General features: G+C 41.8%; 1 protein-coding gene across 5 annotated transcripts; it reads right to left on the bottom strand.

Moving 5' to 3' along the window:
• Positions 1–745: 745 nt before the first annotated feature.
• mical1 (microtubule associated monooxygenase, calponin and LIM domain containing 1) lies at positions 746–19,541 on the bottom strand. Of its 5 annotated transcripts, XR_012956037.1 has the most exons (26): positions 19,320–19,514; positions 18,718–18,799; positions 15,981–16,273; positions 14,950–15,157; positions 14,532–14,639; positions 14,308–14,403; positions 13,957–14,112; positions 13,158–13,258; positions 12,621–12,878; positions 11,525–11,640; positions 10,617–10,743; positions 9,321–9,399; positions 8,945–9,092; positions 8,539–8,729; positions 7,426–7,532; positions 7,104–7,160; positions 6,775–7,018; positions 6,256–6,317; positions 5,204–5,999; positions 4,959–5,080; positions 4,745–4,858; positions 3,615–3,708; positions 2,923–3,016; positions 2,634–2,707; positions 1,677–2,008; positions 746–904 (listed from the first exon to the last, which is right to left on the bottom strand). XR_012956037.1 is itself a non-coding variant. In XM_076098343.1 (25 exons), the coding sequence occupies exons 3-25, from the start codon at positions 16,236–16,238 to the stop codon at positions 1,815–1,817; spliced, it is 3,804 nt and encodes a 1,267-aa protein (XP_075954458.1). In that variant the 5' UTR covers positions 16,239–16,273; positions 18,718–18,799; positions 19,484–19,541; the 3' UTR covers positions 746–1,814. The 5 variants fall into 5 exon arrangements, 4 of the variants coding, with proteins under 4 accessions (XP_075954458.1, XP_075954448.1, XP_075954467.1 ...); XM_076098343.1 differs by having other exon boundaries at positions 746–2,008; positions 19,484–19,541; XM_076098333.1 differs by having other exon boundaries at positions 746–2,008.
• Between the last annotated feature and the right edge of the window lie 713 nt (positions 19,542–20,254).

The raw sequence follows: 20,254 nt of genomic DNA, 5'->3' as shown, positions 1-20,254 counted from the left end.
CCAGTTCAGATTCTGGTCATTGCAGGCCTATGTCTGTGAAATAACAAGGAGTGACAAAACGTAATTTCCCCAGGGGGAATAAAGTAATTATGTAATTAAAGTGACGTAAAACAAAGCTGTCCGAAAAACAAAACAATTAACATTGCCTCAGGCTCTTAAAGATCCATTGCGACTAACTGAATGGTCAATGGGATTACACTAACGGGATCAGGAAAGTGCTCATTGCTTTAAATAACTTGATCGGTTACTTAGGTGTTCTCACGTGAGGGAGAGTCATAGAAGACATTCAAACTCATCACATCTACAGACCTTCAGAAATCATTCAACAAAATGTAATCAGGGTTTAAATCCACTGAACAAAAATGAGTTATGTTTAGTTAGTTATGGAGTGTAACATAAAATAATTGAATTAGTGCAAAAAAAACGTTCACTGCTCACATAACCTGAGATTAAAGTGAAGTTAGGGACACAATAAATGTTGAATAAAGGAATCAATTACTGTACCTACACCATCTCTAATAAGCTGCTGTTGCTGTTTTATTAAGTTTACCGGTCATGTAGAGGGAGAAGAGTGCACCCCAGAGGTTAGAAGTCAGAATAGCACAGGCAGTAAAACCCCTGTACTTATATAAAGGGCCAAGGTTATGGCAATACGTACCAGCAGAAAACAAACACCCGAGAGAACTGGACATCAGTTAAACCACTGAAGACCTCAGTGTTTCATCAAAACACAAAAACGAAAGCATAAAAGTGCATGATCTTTATTTGATATACTGTGAAGAGCCGTCCAGGGTGGCACAAAATGGCAGCAGAACAATGAATGTATAAGGCTCCTTTACACTAACAATGAAACTGGTCTTTGACTCGATTTTTGGCAATTCTGCCAGAACATAAAGAGGAACACCTGCAAAAGATAAAACATAGCATTTGTAAATAGATGAACCAGTCCGTTAAGTCTTTTTCTCCCCCATTCACAACCAAATCCCCCGTGTTCATATAATACACCACCACTGTCGAAGGCCATCGGTGAAAAGCCCAACCTCGACCCCTGACATGAACTATCCCACGTGCCATCGGTAAAAGAACACGGTGAACAGCAGGGAGTGCTAAAAAAATGACTGAAAAGTAAAGTGGATCATAAAAATGTTATAAATACCAATAGTGGAATTTATTAATTGTAATATTTTATCTACCTCTTATTTTTCTGCACCATCATATTTCTCGAGTTTATTCAGTGTACAAATATTAAACATAGAATTATGTGTATGTTGTGTACAGTAGCATGTATTCATCAAAATATTTCTCAAAAACACCATCCACCCTGTGCTTTCCACTTAAATCCATCGCTACGGCTGTAATTCTATGCTGCTTAGTCTTGGTTTTGCACTTGAGTCCCATGTTACTGACACCAAAAACAAGACCAAGGCCCCAGCTGTGTACTGATTATCTGCTGTGTTGCTCAATAGTGCAGCAGACATTACGGGTCCCTTTTCATATGTGGTCTGTTGCTGTGACCACACTATCAGGCAGGCCTTAGCTGCGGAGTTATTGGACGCAAAGCCTTAGATTCCCAGGTTTATGTCTCCCTCTAGGGGGCGGATTGCAACAGATTCACTCAGCTTCTGGCCCATACGCCTCAGCTCTTTCTCCTAGTTGTATAAAGAGGGACCACTTACCCTCAACAATTCGGTATCATCTTTGGCTTTGCAGAAGTTAAGTCTGAAAGCAGTAAGTCTCACATACAGTAGATGAGAGGGCATCTACTGCACAGCACACACGGCTTCATGCCGAGTATGTGTGTGTGCGTGAAAGCCTTACGCCCAGTGAACCTGAGCTCCTGCCTTCGAGTGCCGCTTGGCCTCCTTGATGGAGAAGGCCGCTTGCTCCTCGCTCATCTCCTTCATCCTCTTCTCATCCAGAAACAACACCAAGGAGTCCCTCATGTCCACCACGTCGATCATCTGTTGAAGGAACCGGTCTTCTTCTGCCTGCTGCTCTGTTGTCTTGTCTGCCAGACAAACACATGTGCACACTTTAATGAGGCAATAATCAATATCTTTATAATAACAATGAACCGATGGCAATGTGAAAATAATGTGACAGGGGTTGCTCGTTCAGATAATTATGGCTTAAATCTGCAGCTCCCTTCAGCTTTACAGAGCTTTATAGTGAGTTCAGTTCAGTGTTTAGTTGTTCGAACTGCAGCTTAACTGATTCAGTTCACCCTCACCCTACAAAGCTCTAAAACAAGTTGGTAGAGACCAAAAACAGAGCTAGAGGGAAGTGAATATGAGACTTTCATTCATCAGGTGGACAGAAACACTACTCCAAATGAATGATATTGTTGTGTAAACAAGCAGCTGTTTGCTCATAAGTATGGATGAAATAATTACTGTTTTTTCTATCTGGCATTTCAAAGTTCAGCCAAAGCTAATAAGTACGATTTACTACAAAATACACGGATTGAGTGAACAGGGCCACATTGCCAAAGCACTGATGTTGTCATTAGAAAAGGAAAAACATGCAATGATGATCTCAATAGCCTTGGCTTAGCACAACTGCTACTTGGCTTGCTCTCTTCTAACTGCTTTAAAATCAATAGGACTATTCAAGAAGCACACCAAAGTACACACCATCCAGTTCCATGTATTTCCTGAGCTCCGACTCCAACATGCTCTGCTTGTCTTCGAGTTCCAGCTGTCGAGACCTGAGAGAAACACAAACATCCTGCTGTAGCTGCAGGTCATCACAAGGCCACATGACAAACAGAGGAGAACAAACAGTAACCACCGTGTTTTGACGTGGACGCCCTGCTCTTATGTGGTTAATGTGTCACTTCTACTTTGCACAAAAGCGGCGTTGTATTCTCAGCGTGACGACTCGGAGAGTTTTTCTTTTTTAATTTGCAAGGTGTACACTCACGCCACCATGAGGTCAGACTCCTCAGACACCAACGCGTTCTTCTCGTGGACGAGTTGGATCCAATGCTCAATCATCTGCGGAGAGCCGCTGCTGCCTAGAGGTGGAGAAATACAGTGTCTGGGTATCTGCGTTTGATGTTCGTTTGTAAAGTTGGAAAGAAAAAGAGGAAGATGGGTTTTTATGGATATTCTAAATATAGTGATGTGCTGCATGTGACACAACAGCCACGTCAGTGAGCGCATCTACAGGGTTCTTGAGGCTGATCCAATGCCAATTCAGCTGACTTGTAAAAATTAAAAGGTAAACATTTTAACCCCATCAATATACATGCATTTAGTATTTTAGTACTGTATTTATAGTGCTCATAATATTATTTTTTTTAAATGGAAACACCTGGTGTTTATTTATAATTAACTAAAAGCATATTTACCATTTGCAGAGCAGACTCTCTAGTTGTTTACTTATTAATTTATGTATTTATAAAATCAACAGCAGCTCATTTGAGCTTTCGCTCCACTTCCTATTGCCAGAAGAAGAGAGAGGACTTCATATAATTTACAAGTCAGCATCTTATTCCAGCATAAAACAACCACTTTTGGTTGCATGGAAATCATTTTAAAACTGTAAATCTGGGTAATTCTTTAATAAAAAATATGAAAAAGGGGAGCCTGCTGTTAACGTGTGGGTCTTACCAGCCTCTCCACGCAGGGTTCTCTCCAGCACTACACCTTTATCTTCCAAGTCCTTGAAGGTCACCTCGATCTCCTCCAGTCTCCTCTGGATGGACTGCGAACCAGAGACAAGAAACCGTAAGAAAGGTGCTTGAGCAAATATTGACACATCATTATTCGTTCATGATGGTATTTACTGACGCCACTTTTCTGCAATAGCCATTCAATATACATACATTCTATAGTAATTTATCTAAAAAGTAATTTCCATTGTTAGCGGCGGAGTCCGCCATTCCCACGCCGGGTTCAAATTGCTGAGCTAAGCGCGAGAGATTCACAATGTATGTAATCCAGCGCTACAGTGTTTACTCTAATCTCACTGATATCGGCCTCAGTATTTACTGCTCCCACAAACACATTCAAGTTCATTCAATTATTTCTAATGCAAACCAAACATTTCCCACTGCTGCTGCATCACATTTAAAAGCGTGCAACTTGTGTAATAAGAGGGGACTTTTATTGTGAAGAAGCCACTGGAAACGTATCAGTCACACCAAAAGTTAATCAAAAATATGTATTCAAAACAATCATGGGCATTGTCAGGTTGTTTAGGTTTCCCTCTTCTTCTTTTCTTTTGACAGTGGATCCATTTTAAATAATGACGGGAGTATTGGGACGAGAAGGTAACCGACTGCTTTTACTGTACTCTGCTGTTGTGTTGAAAACTACTTGCGCAGTGTGCAGCATGAAATCAGACCGTAGTTGCTCATGGCGTGATGTAAAAATAGACTATTGACTGACTTCTTTATTAAATCAACTTGTATATCTGACAAAGTAGCTGCTGCACAGGGAGTGTTTGCTGCGCCCAGGATAGTGAGGCCTATAGTATTAAACCACACTTTCTGTTACCACAAGTAACCACGGGTGTCACCAAATCAGCCAGGAATGAAATCTCAAGGATAACAACTCTAACATACAAAAAAATATTCAAAAACAAATTGATACACTTAACCTCACAGCACAAATGTATGAGCTATACAATTGTATATTCATATACAAGTGAATTGCTTCAGTGAGTGAAGTTGGAGAAGCCACTCACCAATAAAACATGGATGAGCTGTGAGTATTGGAACGCTGTGAGAGACACTGACCTGGGCATTGCGCAATCGCTGTAATTCGCTCATCTTGGCCCGCCGCTCTAGTGTCCTCATCTTCACAAACTCCATTTTCTCAGCCTCAACCGGGTCTGATGGCACAGTCTGAAACTAAAGTCAAAGTGTCAGTACTGTAAGTCTACTGCTGTTTAAATGTAGCAGGCTCACTATCATATGAATATGAAAATATCAGCTCCATTCCTCCCCTTACTTTCTCATCAGATAAGTCAACATCATCTTGCTCAAACATCTCATCGTCGTCATCATCATCTCCATCATCATCTCCATCGGCGCCCTCTTCTGAGGTGCTGTGAGCGTGTCTGAATGTTGTTTCTGTGGTACAAATGGAAGAAAGATTTTGTGACAAGTGTTACACAGCAAATGTATTTTTTTTGCCTCCTGCAACCATCTATCTTTTTCTTCACCAAGGATCAAAGAGAATGAGTCCTTACTTACCCACTCTCCCTGGACGATTAATGTGGACACTGAGCCGGGTGTCTCTGCTGATTCTCGGAGAAGAGAGATTCCAGGGGGAGAACTTGGATCGTACCCTGGTCTGCCCGCTTGGCATCTCTTTTCTCTTGAAGCAGCGCCGATTCCTCTTCTCCCGGATGTGACTTGCAGTGCTCCCACTCCAGTAGCCCTCCTCGTCTTGCCCATCGAGGCCCTGTGGTTTAGGAGGGCTTGGAACTCCTGCAGTTGCAGAGGAAGAGGAGCAAGAGGAGGATCCACCGGGGGTCTCTGAGTCAGAGTCCACGCTGAGGCTCTGGAGGTTCACTAGTTGGCTTTTCTCCTCATCGGTCAGCTGGAGCTTTCGGAGTGATTGCTTCGGACGGGAGTCTGGGGCTGCCTTTGAGATCTCTTTTGTCGGGGTTGGAGATGAACGGTTTTCTGGTGTCGAGGGGTTAACAATGTGGACACTGCGAGGTTTTGCTGTTGGAGGTGAGGGCTGATGGCTGGGTGTGGTCTGATGAGAGCGGCGGGGCTTTGGCACAGGATAGGACACGGCCTCCTCCTCGGTGGGTGCTGCAACCTCAGTTTTAGATGGAGGATGTATGGGAGTTTCTGATGTATGTGGTTGTTGGGAGTCCTGTTTGGATTCAAGTACCCGGTGGTCCTGTCCTTCAGGTTTATGTGACTGTGAGTGAGCAGAGGGACCACAGTCCAGAGTATGCTCATACTCCTCATCTGATGGAGATGGTGTATAATCATCACTGGAAAGCCTGTTCTCCTCATTTGTTCCTTCGCGTACCTGAATACAAAAATGTTATTATTAAAAAAGACAAAGAAAGAGCACAAATTCCTGTTTCATATGTTTTGTTCCTCAGACTACAGTTGCTTAGACACAAACATCCTCATTAGTTGTGCGTGACTGCTGTGAAGGAGTAGGCACCATGAGGATGATATATATCGTGCAACAGAAGATTGTGGATCACCAGCATTACGAACAGAGGGATCCGAGCAGCAAGCTACACAATGGTTTACATCTGCTCTGTTCAGTGACCCACCTTAGACGATGTTTCCGGCCCGTCTTCCAGCTCTTCAGAGTGCAGCTCACAGTAAAATCTCCCTGAGGGGACATCACAGACAAAAGCAATAAAAGGAGTTGAAAAGTCGGAGACAAGTGAATGTTGACGTGCTAACGAGAAAAAGCCTGCTGTTTTTCATAAATGATTAATGTCCATTCACTCTAAATGGAAACCCCCTTTAAAAAAAAAAAAGGGTCTTGGTACAAATTATTAATTTCATAAATGAATAAGTGATACTACACTTAGCAATTAACATAGCTGTTTAAACCACAAATACAAGTGCGTTACACTGAGCAACAAAACATTAACTGCTTAAACAGAGGATGAAGCAAACTAAAGAGGCTGCTAAAGAAGGAGAACATAAAACAGATATTACACCAAACATGTACAGATAATTTGGGGAAACCTTGAGAATCACAACACTATTTTGAATGGATGCTTGTGTCCAAATAGTTCCTGTGAACATATGACACTTTATCTTTTATTCATTTGACAAACCTGTAGGCTGGTCAAAGGTGTATCCTCCCAGTCTGAGAGTGATGCCGCACCGATGGCAGGTGAAGCAGCTCCGATGGAAGAACTTGCCCTCAGCGCTGATGCGCTCCAGCACGTAGACCCTCCGAGCACAGAAGTAACACTCCTCACTGTTCGTCATGGACACAACAGCACCAGGTTCAGGCTCGGGATCGGGAGCAGGATCAGGTGTGGGACTGAGCTCAGGGGACACGGGAGGCGACACCGTCTGAGGGGAAAAGGCAGAGTTAAATTCAGTGAAGCCACACTGGCAAAAAAAATAAAGAATTAGTACAGAAAGCTACACAACGCACACTGTCCTCATCTCCCATCCTCGTCTCTCTACTTCTTTCCTCAGATGCCAGCTTTTCCTATAGAGGAAATAAGAAAAACTATTTACCGATTATGTGGAGAACATTCAAACCATTATAATGACCGACTAGAAAACCACTTTCCTTGTTATAACATCTAACAATTCGTCCCTAAATAACGGATGTGAGTCACGGACAGCAACAGAACACAGACTGAAGGCCCAGACGTGAACTCCAGCCAACCAGCCAGCGTGTTTGAAAATATCTTTATCAAACATTTCTCGGTGCCGTGTAAACAGTGAGCACACAGTCACAGTGGGCGTACCTTGCGTCTTTGCAGAGAGTTGTGCTTCAGCTTGTTCAGGAAGAAGACAGCCGACTGTGTCTTGGAGAAAGACAGAGGCTTGGACGACGGCGGGAAGGCTGCAGGGTCTGCAGCCAAGAGATATTGAGAGAAAGAAAAAAAATAAATTTGTCAGAGAGGGACACACACTAAATTCAGTTTATCTTACTACAGCACTAGGCTGCACACCAAAAGACACCTGAGCCTTAGTATTGGCCTACTTGCAGCGCTGCATACAGCAGCTTAAAATATTCTAAGTGTGCCTTCTTTAATATCTCCACGGTACATCTTTTTATGTTGATACTCTGTCAGAAATATAAATAACCCATCTAACTTGTATTTTCTGTAGCGCCACAGCAGCCGAATTTAACTTGTCAATCCACATAAAAACTCCTCAGCTCCTGTCCTGACCACCACTCCCATCCTTTCAGCATTCAGATAAGGTTACCGGAGAGTGACAGCTCCCTCCTGCCTGCACATCAGGCGGCGGATCCCAAGCAGAGCAGCATCACACAGACACAGAGAGCATTTATCACACCCACTTCAGCTCATTTCAGTGCCTCCAAACGCTGGGCTCAAAAATGTACGCTTGCACAAAACTACCCATGCTGCAAAGACTGTAAAAAAAATACCTCTGCTACAAAGAGCCGGGAGAAAATCCTCCTTCAGTGCAGGAATAGTAGATCCTGTTCAAGAGAAGCTAGTCCCATCAGACCTGATAAACCAGGTCCACACGGTGACTGTTTGCTCTGTCTTCTGCTGCTGCTGCTGCTCGGCTGGCTTAGTACAGGAGAACAGCACTACCAGTGGAGCTGCCACTAAGCACAGCACTGGCCATTTAAGCCAAATGAATTCTGGGTAGCAGGCTCTTAAAGAGACAGCAGTGATTTGATCACTTCTCAACCCATTTTAGTGGGAAGGCACATGATCCTTTTAAGTCGATGCTAATGCTTTGCAGTGTCTATGCAACCAATATTAATGCAGCCGACACCAAAAGCTAGCTTCAGAAATATATCATTAAAAAGTGGTAAATTGCTAAAGTGTTTTTTGTTTTTTTTAATTATGCAATGACTTTTTTTTACCCTTAAACTTTACCTTTTGCTGGAACAGTGAAGGCATTTTGGACCTGGGTGAGGTAGAGGACCATGGACAACTTGTCTCTCTGATCACTTTTGGCTAAGTCACTGGCGGACATGACAGGCGGGATGCCCAGCTCCTTCTCTAAGATACTGAAGGCCAGTTGGTGGTTGTGAACAGCACTGGACTCATCCAGGGAGGACATGTCACTGTGTAGGAATTAGAAAAACTGGGATTACTCTACATTATTAATTATAGACAGTCTTTTGCCAGCAAACATGACAATCACATGTAATGTGTTAAATGCAAATACTTCATGCAAACTTCTTTCAAAGAGCTTTGTCAAAGTAACACAATCAAAACCAGTACATACAGCATCCTGCTATCCCATGAATACTAAGCTAATGCCAGGGGAGCAACTCACATGAGCTTAGGTCTGAAGTGGTGGATCAGAGCACACAGAGCCAGCCCGGACCTCCAGGATTGGGTAAAATCATTTATAGTCACATTCTCATAACCCGCGGTGTGCTTCTGACACCATCTCAACAACTCTTCAAAACCATTGACAGAATCTGCGGTGACAAACAAAGACAAATCATCAAGACAATGCTCTACAACCACAGCAAGGTGGTTTCAGAGTCATAAAAACATCCCTCTCTGGTGTGTAAAGATGGTGTGAGTGAATTGTTTGTTTTACGAGGTGTCATTGTTGACCACAGACTGCTTCCTGCTTTACTTAACACAGCTGACTATAGCCGTCGTACAGGCCTCGAGTGCCTGCATGATGAAGAGCAGCTGACCTTGACGCACTGGAGACAACCGGCCCTTCTGATTCTTGATCGATGGATTGAATTTATCAACATCATATAGGTGCTGCACCTAAATACAGTGACAGGGAGATCAATCAACATTCAGACTAAATTAACTCTTAAGCAGTTCATCAAACAGAATTTGTAAAGCATATCAAATATATTGTTTAATCCAACCAATACTTGTTATGTACTGTGACCAATTCAAAACCTAACAATTATACTTTGTGAGAATCAAAAACCCCTGTGTAGCCACAGAAATTATGAATATTAGCAGTTTTACTTTAATGACAACACGTATATAAAACTCTTAATACAGAAGAAAAACAGCTATGGAGCAGTTACTCAAGCCAATACTTATTTCCATAGTATTAGGACAGAAAGCAAAGTCTATTTGTTAACATTGCTTTGCTTTTATGAGGCTGTGGGGCAAATGTTGCGGCCGCTGATGGCACCATTAATTGCGCATCATTTGCCACCACTATCTGCCTCTTCTCAAGGTCCGATTCACAAAAGATACCGGGCTACTGATATTACAGTAAACACGCCCAAACACTTTTACAGCGGAGTGCAATTTGCTCTTCTTTTGAGTCTGATTAAAATGATCTATGTGGAAAAGTAGAAAGGCCAATGCATCGGTTGTGAAGGGTGAGATTCAGCCTGACTAGGGGCTCGCCAGAATGTCACTTCCATCCAAACATCCGGAGGGCAATAAGGAGAGAGTAAAGGGAAAAATGGAGGCCCAGGATTTGGGAAAGGACGGAGAGGGAAGAAAGACTTTCCTTATCTAGCTTTATTCATTTATTTTTCATGACACAACTGTCATTGCATCCCGTCACTGCTTTGTAAAAAGTAAAGAGTTTGAGTGGACACCCATGAAGACACTAATAATTTCCCTGAAACTGTTTGGCTATTAGCGCCGATCTTTGTGAATTGGACTGTTTTTGCAATAAGGCTCATTTGCATAGAAAAGGGACAGATTTTGTGCTAAATGTGTGCGTATTACCAGAGTTAAACACATACAAGTAGCACAGGAGCACAGAGACACTACTTGCTTGGCAGCACAGTTAGGGGTTCATTTCACTCTTTGCAGGTGCTTTGAGAATTATGTTTCTTTTTGTCATAATTGTGCAGGTTTAGCGGCCGCAAAAGCCAGGCCAACCTTTTGTGAATTTGCTCCCGAGTGTACTAGTCTGTAATCTGCTGCCTTGACCTCCATAACCTCCATGATGATTAAAGTGACTGATTCAAATCTCTGTTGAGTAAATAAAGGATAACAGTCCTGACCTGGTTGGTCTGGATGGATGAGAGGTTGGCTCTTGTGTACCGCGTTTTGGGGTCAATGCTGTAACCAGCGTAGTTTTTGCTGGTGTTTTCTGGTGTGGTCTGGGACAGGACCTGGTAGATACTTTCACTGTGAAGAAACAAAAACAGAGTCATTTAAAGCCAAGCACAGCCCCCAAATCAATCAACAGATGGAAACACAGAGAGGAGATGAAATTTAACAGGAAACGGAAACGAACACTAATAAAGGAAGAGTGTGACAGATATATATATATATATATATATATATATATATATATATATATATATATATATATATATATATATATATATATATATATATATATATATATATATATATATATATATATATATATATATATATATATATATATATATATATATATATATATAACTGGGTGAGTTTAGAGATCACCGTGCACATTTTTGACTTCACACTAGATGAACAGAAACAGAAGTCTTCAAAATAACTTCAACATGTAAAAAATGTTAGGAATGGTCTGGGATTAGCATGTACACCCTTTTATTTTGAACTAGATGAAAAATGAACCATCGTTTATGTGGTTGAACATAACCAGTGAGTTTCTGAACACTTTATTGTGTATTCTCATCAGGTTTACCACGACAGATTCCTTAGTTAGGCGTTATGGGTTAACATGACTTCTGTCAAACACCATTTTCAAAATGTTTAAATCGTCTTTTTAGTTTCCTTAAAACTAAATATCGTACTATCAGTAAAACCTCTGGTTTATAATGTGTGTCTGAGAGACAGAAAGTAACACTTTGTTAAATTTGCAAACACAAATATAGCAAGTAAGAAACGGGAAGTAGCTGCATCATGCGATTGTCTGTATAGTTTGCTGCTTAGTAGTTTTAAGAAACCGGCTCACCGCTCAGCCAGGACCTTGAAATGTGGGACCCCCATGCCCCAGCTCCTCACCATCCACGCTGTGTCAAAAGAAGCTAGAAACCCACGGGCAATACCTGTGCCCAGAGGCCAGAAAGGCTGCAGAGAACAGAGCAGAACTTATTGTAGCACAACAACATAATCTTGCAGTCGACAGCATGTCATGTATTAAAACTTATGGGACAAAAAAAAAAAAAAACAGCTTTCTGGCTTTTCATGCAAACTCTACAGAATAGCGTAACTTCCAAATAATCATTGTCTTTATGTAAACAACAATAAGAGTTCATGGCTACGCTAGCTGCTTTGTCAGGATGTAGTCGGACACACTGTTTTTTTAAGCTAAACATCAGAAAGCAAACATGTTCAAAATGAAAATGCTAATATGCTGATGTTTCACAAATATAAGGTTTCCCTTGTTTACCATCTTAGTTTAGCATGCTAACATTTGCTAATTAGGACAGCAAGTACTGCTGAAGCTGATGGGAATGTCAACAGTTTTGCAGGTATCAATCTGTAAGATTGATAAGAATGTAGGAAAGGCATGTATAAGCAGTATGCTTCTGCCTATGCCTTTTCTGTCATATATTGTATACTAAAATGTATGTAGGCTATATTTATTGTATTGTTTGTGATGGCTGAATAAAAAATAATAAACAATTCTTGACCTGATGTATAGCGCTAGTCAAAGTTTGTCCCAATCTGGCAATCTTTTCACCCAGAACCACGAATGTGAATCTCACGGTGGCGCAAGAAAAGTCGGTGGATCACCAAACTCATTTCATCATCCGACAACCATGGATGTTTTTCAACGATATTTTCTGCCAAGCCGTCTAGTAAATGTCGAGATATTTCAGTGAAAAATTTGATCTGCTGGTGGCGCTCAGGGATTCATCTTCTGGGGACCATGAATGCATGCATTATTGCCAGCCCATTCATGGTTACTGAAATATTTCAGTCTAGATCAAAGTGCCTGACTGATCAACTGACATCACCATCCCTTGAGGCACGCCGCTAGCGTGGCTGAAAATGTGAAGTCGGGTCAATTTTGCACCACATCTCTAAACATGTTGCCCCCCTACCTCCACCAGGCAATCTCCAACAAGACCAATCAACAATTTCTTCCCCCTCCTCTCCCTGACCAGAGAGGCATTCTCAGCACGCTGCATGCAGGTGAAGTCGAACATGGCCACGTCTGGCTGGCCGGCATGGTTCTTAGCAAACTGGAGGTCAGGCAGTTTGCCACCGGTGGAGAAGTAAGCGGCATCATGGGCGTAGCGGCACAGAGCCTCATGATCCACGTTCGCAGGAGCCAGCAGCTCCTCTGCATCGCTGTAGTCCTGTAGAGACAGAGTGAGTGGTGCAATCTGATGAGTCATGGCATCTTGTTATGATTCTGAGTGACACTTCTTATATTTGGTTTACAGCTTTAACTAATGGGCCAGGATGCAGCGAGAGAGAGAGAGAGAGGAGATGATTGGCAGTTTATCTCTTCACACTGGAGCACCTGCATGGCTGTTCCATCCATCTGGTTTGTTTCTTTTTCCTCACTGGCCAGAGACGCAGCTCGTGCCAATAAGAATCACACTTTTTCTTGGTAATGGATGTGTTGTTCTCACCTGTTTAATGACCCCCTTCTTCAGCAAGCTCTTCTTCTTGGCAGTCATGACAAAGTAGTGGGTGTCGTCTTTGTAGTAGACAATATTCTCCAAATCAATACCTGGAATGGAAAATGGCGAGGGAGCATGGTGGTCATAAAAAAGAGAGCAAGACCAGCACAGGAGAGTGGGAGAATCAGGAGGGCTGACTTCAAGAACATTTGGTATTTGAGAGGGATATGTTTCTACATGATTAGCTTGCTTATGGTTTTCTACTCGTTTCCCTGATCAGAGTGAATTTATCATACAACTGGGTGCTATTAAGGTTATGAAGCGTCACGTAATTCCTGTAAGGTTTGTTCAAAATCAAGGCGCCGAGTTGGTCAGTAAGCAAGGGCGGATTTCATCAGGGTTAACGCTGTCACAGGAAATTAACCGAAGATTGGAACACAGATTAAAAGCCTCGCTGCCCTTTTCACACTCCACATTGAACCCGACCCGACAGTGTGAACATTAATTTCATGCCTTGAGGGTTTCGTTCAGCGAGGCACAACAGCAGAACAGCGTAATGAAAATAGGAGCGCTGATATTCTTATTAGAAATGTTATGGTTTAGTGATTCTCTCATAATTCCTGTTCTCACTCAAGTGCAAGCCCGTTGGTATAAAATAAGTTCATCTGAAGCAACTGATTTCCTCTTTTCTTGCTTAAATTTTACAGTTTACTGAAACGGAGCACACGGCTGCCTCACTGCAAATAAAAGATGTCCGCTTCTCTTCCACCCAGCTGAACGTGACTGTAGATGTCATATGGATTCCTACCCGTCTCAGTGAGCAGCTCTTGGAAGAACTTCTGGTTGTAGATGCGAGCCACACCACTGATCTCTGCTACATGGGCCTCTGCAGCCGTGTGTCCGTTGATGAAGTTGGTTGTGATGCCGATAGCCAGCTTGCCTCTCAGCTCCTTATGCTTAAAACCTGAGAGTTTGGGAGAGAAGAAAAGAGGAAACTGGGCTGATGAAAGCTCACTTGTTGAATATAGCTGCCGGAGGAAGTTCTGTGACTGTGTGTAACCACCGGGACTCGCAGAATTTCTAACTGCGGCTGTTTGTGCCTCCCAATTGCAACTGTGGGAATGGAAGTGATTCAAGAGTACGTGTATGTTTGTCTCACCATCAGGAACAAACCTGCCTCCTCCAGCAGAGATGAAGACGTCAAACTGGAAGGTAGCAGCAGGATGAGACCCCGGCTGCAGCTTGGCCATCCAGCCTGTAAGAAACACATCGAACTTTGATAATAACTTTGCTGCTTTACATACCGATGGTTCAACTGATGATGGTGTACTGAGAAAAAAAAACTAGCAGGCCGAGTGACTGCTGGTTGGCAAATGTAAGTACCGTTTTCTCCCGAGGGCTCAATCAAGCCCTGAAACTCCACTCCGGTGTGCACCTCCACCCCGAGGAGAAGGCACACTTTCAATAGAACCAACTGCAGCTGACGGATGCCTGAAAACACACGTGTATTTCATCGGAAAGGTTTGTGTGAGATATTCAAGATACTAAATACAGTCAGTCATGCAAACAGAAAGATATTGGGAGCTAGGGCTGTGATAAATAATTATTTCCAATACTTAGTAATGTATAATCAACACATTCATTTATTAATTGTTTAGACTGTCAGAAAATAGAGAACAACGGCCGTCATGATTTCCCGGAGTCAAAATCTTATGAAGATCCCTGGGAGCATTGCAAAACAACACCAGACATTGAGCCACAGTGCAGGCCAGCCCATTAAACACATTAATTTGTCACTCACAGATGTGATCCAGCGATCCGGTGCAGAATTTGCCGTAGAACTTCTTGGCTCCGAGCCAGCGGAGGTCATAAATGGTGTAGGGCCACAGGTGGAGAACATTGTTCCTGGAGAAGCTCTCTCTCTTCTCCAACACCACCACCTGAGCCCCCAGCAGGGACAGTTCAATGGCCGTTCTCAGCCCACATGGCCCAGCACCCAACACAAGACACTGAGAGCGAGAGAGAGAGAAAGAGAAAAGGCCAGCATGGGTGATATGATGCCAAACAAAGGATAAGGAAATTAGGTAATAAAAAGTCCTGCAGGGCAATCTGGGTGCAAAGTTAAAAATCAAACCACGTCATGGTTCAGATTTCTTTATCGTCTCTGTTGCTGTTTTTTTAAACCTCAAGCCCTCGACATTGTGTGTGTCACAGTAAAACAAACGTAACAAATGTAGTACCCTCCATGAGCCAATGAGTAGCATTTTTGAAATAGCTTGAAAGGACCATTGACAAGGTTGGTTTAAATCCGATCAGCAGCTAGCCCCCAAATAATCTGCATGATAAACAGGCTTGATTCGTTCTCCCTTCCCAATAGATTATTACAATTATATAGTAATAGATTACGGTTTGAATCATTTCAGTTCAGATAAAACTACAACACAAATAATCTATAGTTGTGAATGCTGACATGTTGTACCGATAATATTTATATTAAAAATTTTGATCAGATAATTATCTGATATTACAGGTTTTCAGTGTTTTCCCCAGAATTCAGAAAAATCTCAAAAGCAGCATTTAGATTATGGAATGACAAAAAGTCCACACTGTATCTGGTGAGTGGTGGGTAAAATTATGTTTTACATTGTCATAATAAGAAATGAATAATGCATTTATACAACTGAACAATAAAACAAAACAAAAAAGGAACGAAACTGAACCCGAGTACATGTCTATAAAAATAATTATCAATATAAAATATTCTTCTACCAAAAAGCCAGCCACATCCTTTTAAAATACAGGAAGACGAAGAGAGTGTCTAGTTGCCACTACCTTGTTTTTGGTGCAGGCTTTTCCTTGCTTGTAATCCGGGTGAGATGCCCTTTTGTCCAGCTTCTTCCACAGTTCTTTGGCCTTCCAGTAGTTCAGTCTCTCCTTTAATTTGATGTAGAAGCTCCTGAAATCCTTAGGATCGATGTCCAGTTGCCGGCAGAGTGCAGCAAAGTGTTGCTTCACATCCTTACAACTCTGGGCTTGGACGAAGAGGTCAAATGTAGCATGCGAAGGGTCGGCAGGGTCCTGGCTCGCCATCGTGGAGGATGACGGTCTCTGGGTTCGTTGGTTAACTGTGAAAGAGGAGGTTAAAGTAGAACCATTTAGAACTTCCTGCCTGTAGATAACTGGGTCGAGGGGATAGGATTACTGTAAATTATCAAAAGGGTTACAAAGTCCTTGATGCCTTTGTTGTTAACATTTATAGTCTTCTACCTCTTCTGTGCTGTGGGAAGTCTCCTCCTCATGGTCTCCTAAATATAATCTAGATATTTAAATGTGTTAGGACTTCCTCATCACCTAGTACACTGAGACATGACTAACTTCCGCAATGTGTTTTCTGCGGCTCGCTGCATCTTTCCCTTTTCACAAATGCTCTGCACTGAACAGCCCGCCCACAGCGATGTGTCATTCTCACACACTGCCTCAGGAGGTGTGCCTGTCTTTAGTTTCAGGACGCAAGAGTCTAATGGAAACACACGGCTAAAACACATAGCGAGCATTTGGAACTTTGGGATGGAATAACTGTTGAGTATCACCTCAATCAAACAAGAAAAACTAGATGTGACACAAGTTAAAATGAGATATTAATCAGAATGTCTTGCTGTTGATAAGTATCGCACTATGGCAAGTGTACGCAGTTCAGCGTAATGAAACGCCATGTATTATTTTAGACCAAACTAACAATAGATTCATCTGCCGACCATCTTCTCCATCAACTGGATTAATGGTTTCGTCTATAAAAACATCAGAAAACAGTGATCACATGTATTTGCAGACCCAGCTGACTTCCTCAAATGTCTGGCTTTGTCCAAAGGCCAAATTAATTAAATTTACTATAATGTAAGACAAGGAAAGGCAGCGAATTCTCACATTTGAGAACCTGGAACCAACAGTGGATTACTAGAATAACTGCAGATTCATTTCCTGTCGATTGACTCATCGTTGCAGCTCTAAACACAAGTGTAGAATAAAAAGTAGTTGTTTCTTAATTACAATTATTAAGTCAGAGCAAGATCATTTTGAAAACTGCTCATGTTGATGTCAACATTAGCAACATTTGTAATTACTTAGGACATTTCTTATTATCAGAAACATTTGGTATACAATAGAAGCTCACAATCTATCCGTCAATATTTACTTAAGGGGGGTTATTTATAGAAACGACAGGCTCCACGATAGTCTTTTACATAAATATCATACTGCAACAATAAAAGCATTGTTTAAAAAGCACCGCTCCCACAGGACACATCTACCACATCTCAATGCTTTTTTCTAGCAGGGACATGAAACGCAGACACATGCCCACAGTACAGTATGTGTGAGGTACATCTGTGGCAGCAGACGTTTCCTGTAAGTAAAACTCATGCACCACTTCCTGACGATAAACTCGCAGCAACTCCTCTCTGCTACTTCATCTGCAGCCCCGGGCCTTCTCCACCTGAGACGCCGAGTCTATAATTACAGGCACAGACCACTGCAACATGTGTGTGCACGACTGTGCTCGAGTGTGAACCTGATGGAGACGGCATTAACACCGACATTCTTCCCTCACATTTCTTAACTGCTGTAGCTACTCACTGGGAACGGACATCTTGGTGACACAGCTTTTGAACAAACAACTCTTCTCTGTCTTCCTGTTTATTTGCATTACTGCCTTTCACTCTGTTGCACATGGTTCAAATTACTCAAACAAGTTACCACCTACAATAAAGCCCTCCATGGAGACCCAAATGATACCGACCTAACACAAAGGCTTCAACATGAACGCATAGCTGAGGTGAACATTATCCAGCTTTGATGCAAATCAGAATGTCTCATGATAAGCATCCAAATGTTTGATTTTTGAAGGATAATTATATTCTAAAATCAATAAACTTCCCATCTTCCGTTTCCATATATACTAAGTGCAATGTGGACACAACAAGAGCAAGTAAATAAGCTCCCAGGCATGTACAGTGTTGAGTTACCTTCGGTCCGAAATGATTAATCTAGGTTGCATCAGTTAAAGTCTAACGGGCTACAAATGGAGGCAGCGTTCTGCCAGAGCAAAATAAAAAAAACATTTAGCAAGAATGAAACGGCCCGTGAAGACAAGACAACCTGTCAAAACTAAAAATAACTCAGGTGATCATCTTTTATGTAATTCTCAAGGAGGCTGCTGTATTTATACTCTGTTCTGATGCTTAGAACAGGAAATACAGCACAAACATAAAAGCATAAACTACTTCTCCTGTGGTTAGAATGACCTTTTGTGAGGCTCCTAAATATAGTTTAAAGAGGGTCATGCTGAAAAAAGTGTCATCTGTGGCAAAGGTACAGGCACACACACACACACACACACACACACACACACACAGTCATCATCATCTGACTTGAGTTAAGCAATTCTAGGCAAGAGACGAGTTTTAGCAGGAATTCTGTGGACAAGATGAGACAGAAGCAAACAGGATTTAAAAGGTGAATTGACCTCATTTTCCTGGGCGCCATTGGATTGGATTGGATTGGATTGACCCACCTTGTTACATGTGTAAACTCTGCTCAGTGTGTCTGGCAGCGCAGCGTGAATCAGGATGTTGGATCAAACACTGATCTCCAGCCTGGCAGGTTTTTTGGAGCGGGGACACAGAGAGAGAGAAAGAAAACAAAAAACAGAAGGGGGAATGAGAGGGATGGAGAGAGGAGATGAAAAAAAATAAATAAACATGTTTAATTTACTGCATTAATCTGGCTCCAACAGACATCCACGCTCTGTAGTGAGACATTAAAACGTAGCCTTTTTAAATGCAACATCACACAATGATAGGAAGCTAATAAAGGAACAGGAAGGTGTGGCACTGAATGAGCAGGTTGTGTTAGCAGCCAAATGTAAAAGAATGCCACGAGAGCTGACGTAGAGGCAGCAAATATGATTTAAACATCCTGTATTTGACAGTGGAAGTGAACTATACACTGATACATTCTATGAGTGTCACCAGAAAGTACCAGCACAGCATCGGACTACAAAAACACACCGGTACACGTGTGTTAGCAACCAGATAGCTTATGAAATAATACAAAAAAAAAAATATCTCCGGGAACAATGACAACAAAGGAACGATACACAGAATCTTTTCTTACAAGTCAAATATGAGCAGTGTCGGATCATACAACGCGTCCAGAAGTTACATTAGCAGAGTTAGAAGTCGTGCCGGTTAAACTGTATCCGAGCTGTCGTTTCCATGTTTTTTTTTTTAGCTTTTTCTCTTTTGGTTACAGGTATGTATGAGTGCGCGCTGGCTCACCTGCGCCTCGCGCTCATACTGCACGAGTTGCAGCCTCTTCCGGGACTTTCTGGTAAACGCTACAGACACAGCAGCACGTGACGACCGGGAGGGTAGGCTTTTAAGGCGATATGGTTATCCCGAGGGCATCATGAATGACTCAGTGATACAATGGAATAATACAGCTTCTTCAAATCTGATAACAATAATCACAATGATAATGTGCTTTTGTATTTTTGTACACCAGTGGTGGAGAGTAACTTACCTTACATTTACTGTACAAGTTGTACTAGACAACACCCTAATGTTTTATTGACATTGGCTTTACTTTCAGACCCCACTGCTTTATGTGTAAAAGATTATATGTGTGTTTAATAATTCAACAAAAAATATGCAAGGAAACTCTGACAAACACGAGTCATTACTGGTATTCTGTGTGATTTTAGCTCATCTGTTGAATAAATATAAATATAAGTAAAGATTAAAAAAAGTCTAAAAGAAGAAGCTGTTGTTTTAAGTTGTTATTAAAGAGGACACACAGTTTCCAGGACCCCAAATACAACACTAGGAATAAACAGTTTTGAGCTACATACCGCATTAAAATGCTGTTTATATGTTATTGCACCAGTAATAATAATCAAACATAATATATGACAAGGGCCTGCATAATGAGTACTTCTACTTTTGATATATTAAATAATTATTCTCCCAGCACTGCATTATACAATGCCTCATGATTTACAAGTACATACAATACAATACAGTTGATAAACAAAAACATAATTTAAAAAT

The sequence above is a fragment of the Anarhichas minor genome, unplaced genomic scaffold (assembly GCF_050575085.1).
Source record: "Anarhichas minor isolate MPS153535 unplaced genomic scaffold, ASM5057508v1 ptg000003l, whole genome shotgun sequence".
NCBI lineage: Eukaryota > Metazoa > Chordata > Actinopteri > Perciformes > Anarhichadidae > Anarhichas > Anarhichas minor.
This window is presented reverse-complemented; position numbering and strand designations above follow the sequence as displayed.

Coding starts and splice junctions, on each gene's coding strand:
- mical1 (XM_076098343.1), bottom strand. CDS start 16,238: ATGGCGAGCCAGGACCCTGCCGACCCTTCGCATGCTACATTTGACCTC. Junction 14,113..14,307: donor AGGCAGGTTTGTTCCTGATG/GTGAGACAAACA, acceptor CCAAACTCTCAG/GTTTTAAGCATAAGGAGCTG. Junction 4,859..4,958: donor TTGACTTATCTGATGAGAAA/GTAAGGGGAGGA, acceptor CTTTGACTTTAG/TTTCAGACTGTGCCATCAGA.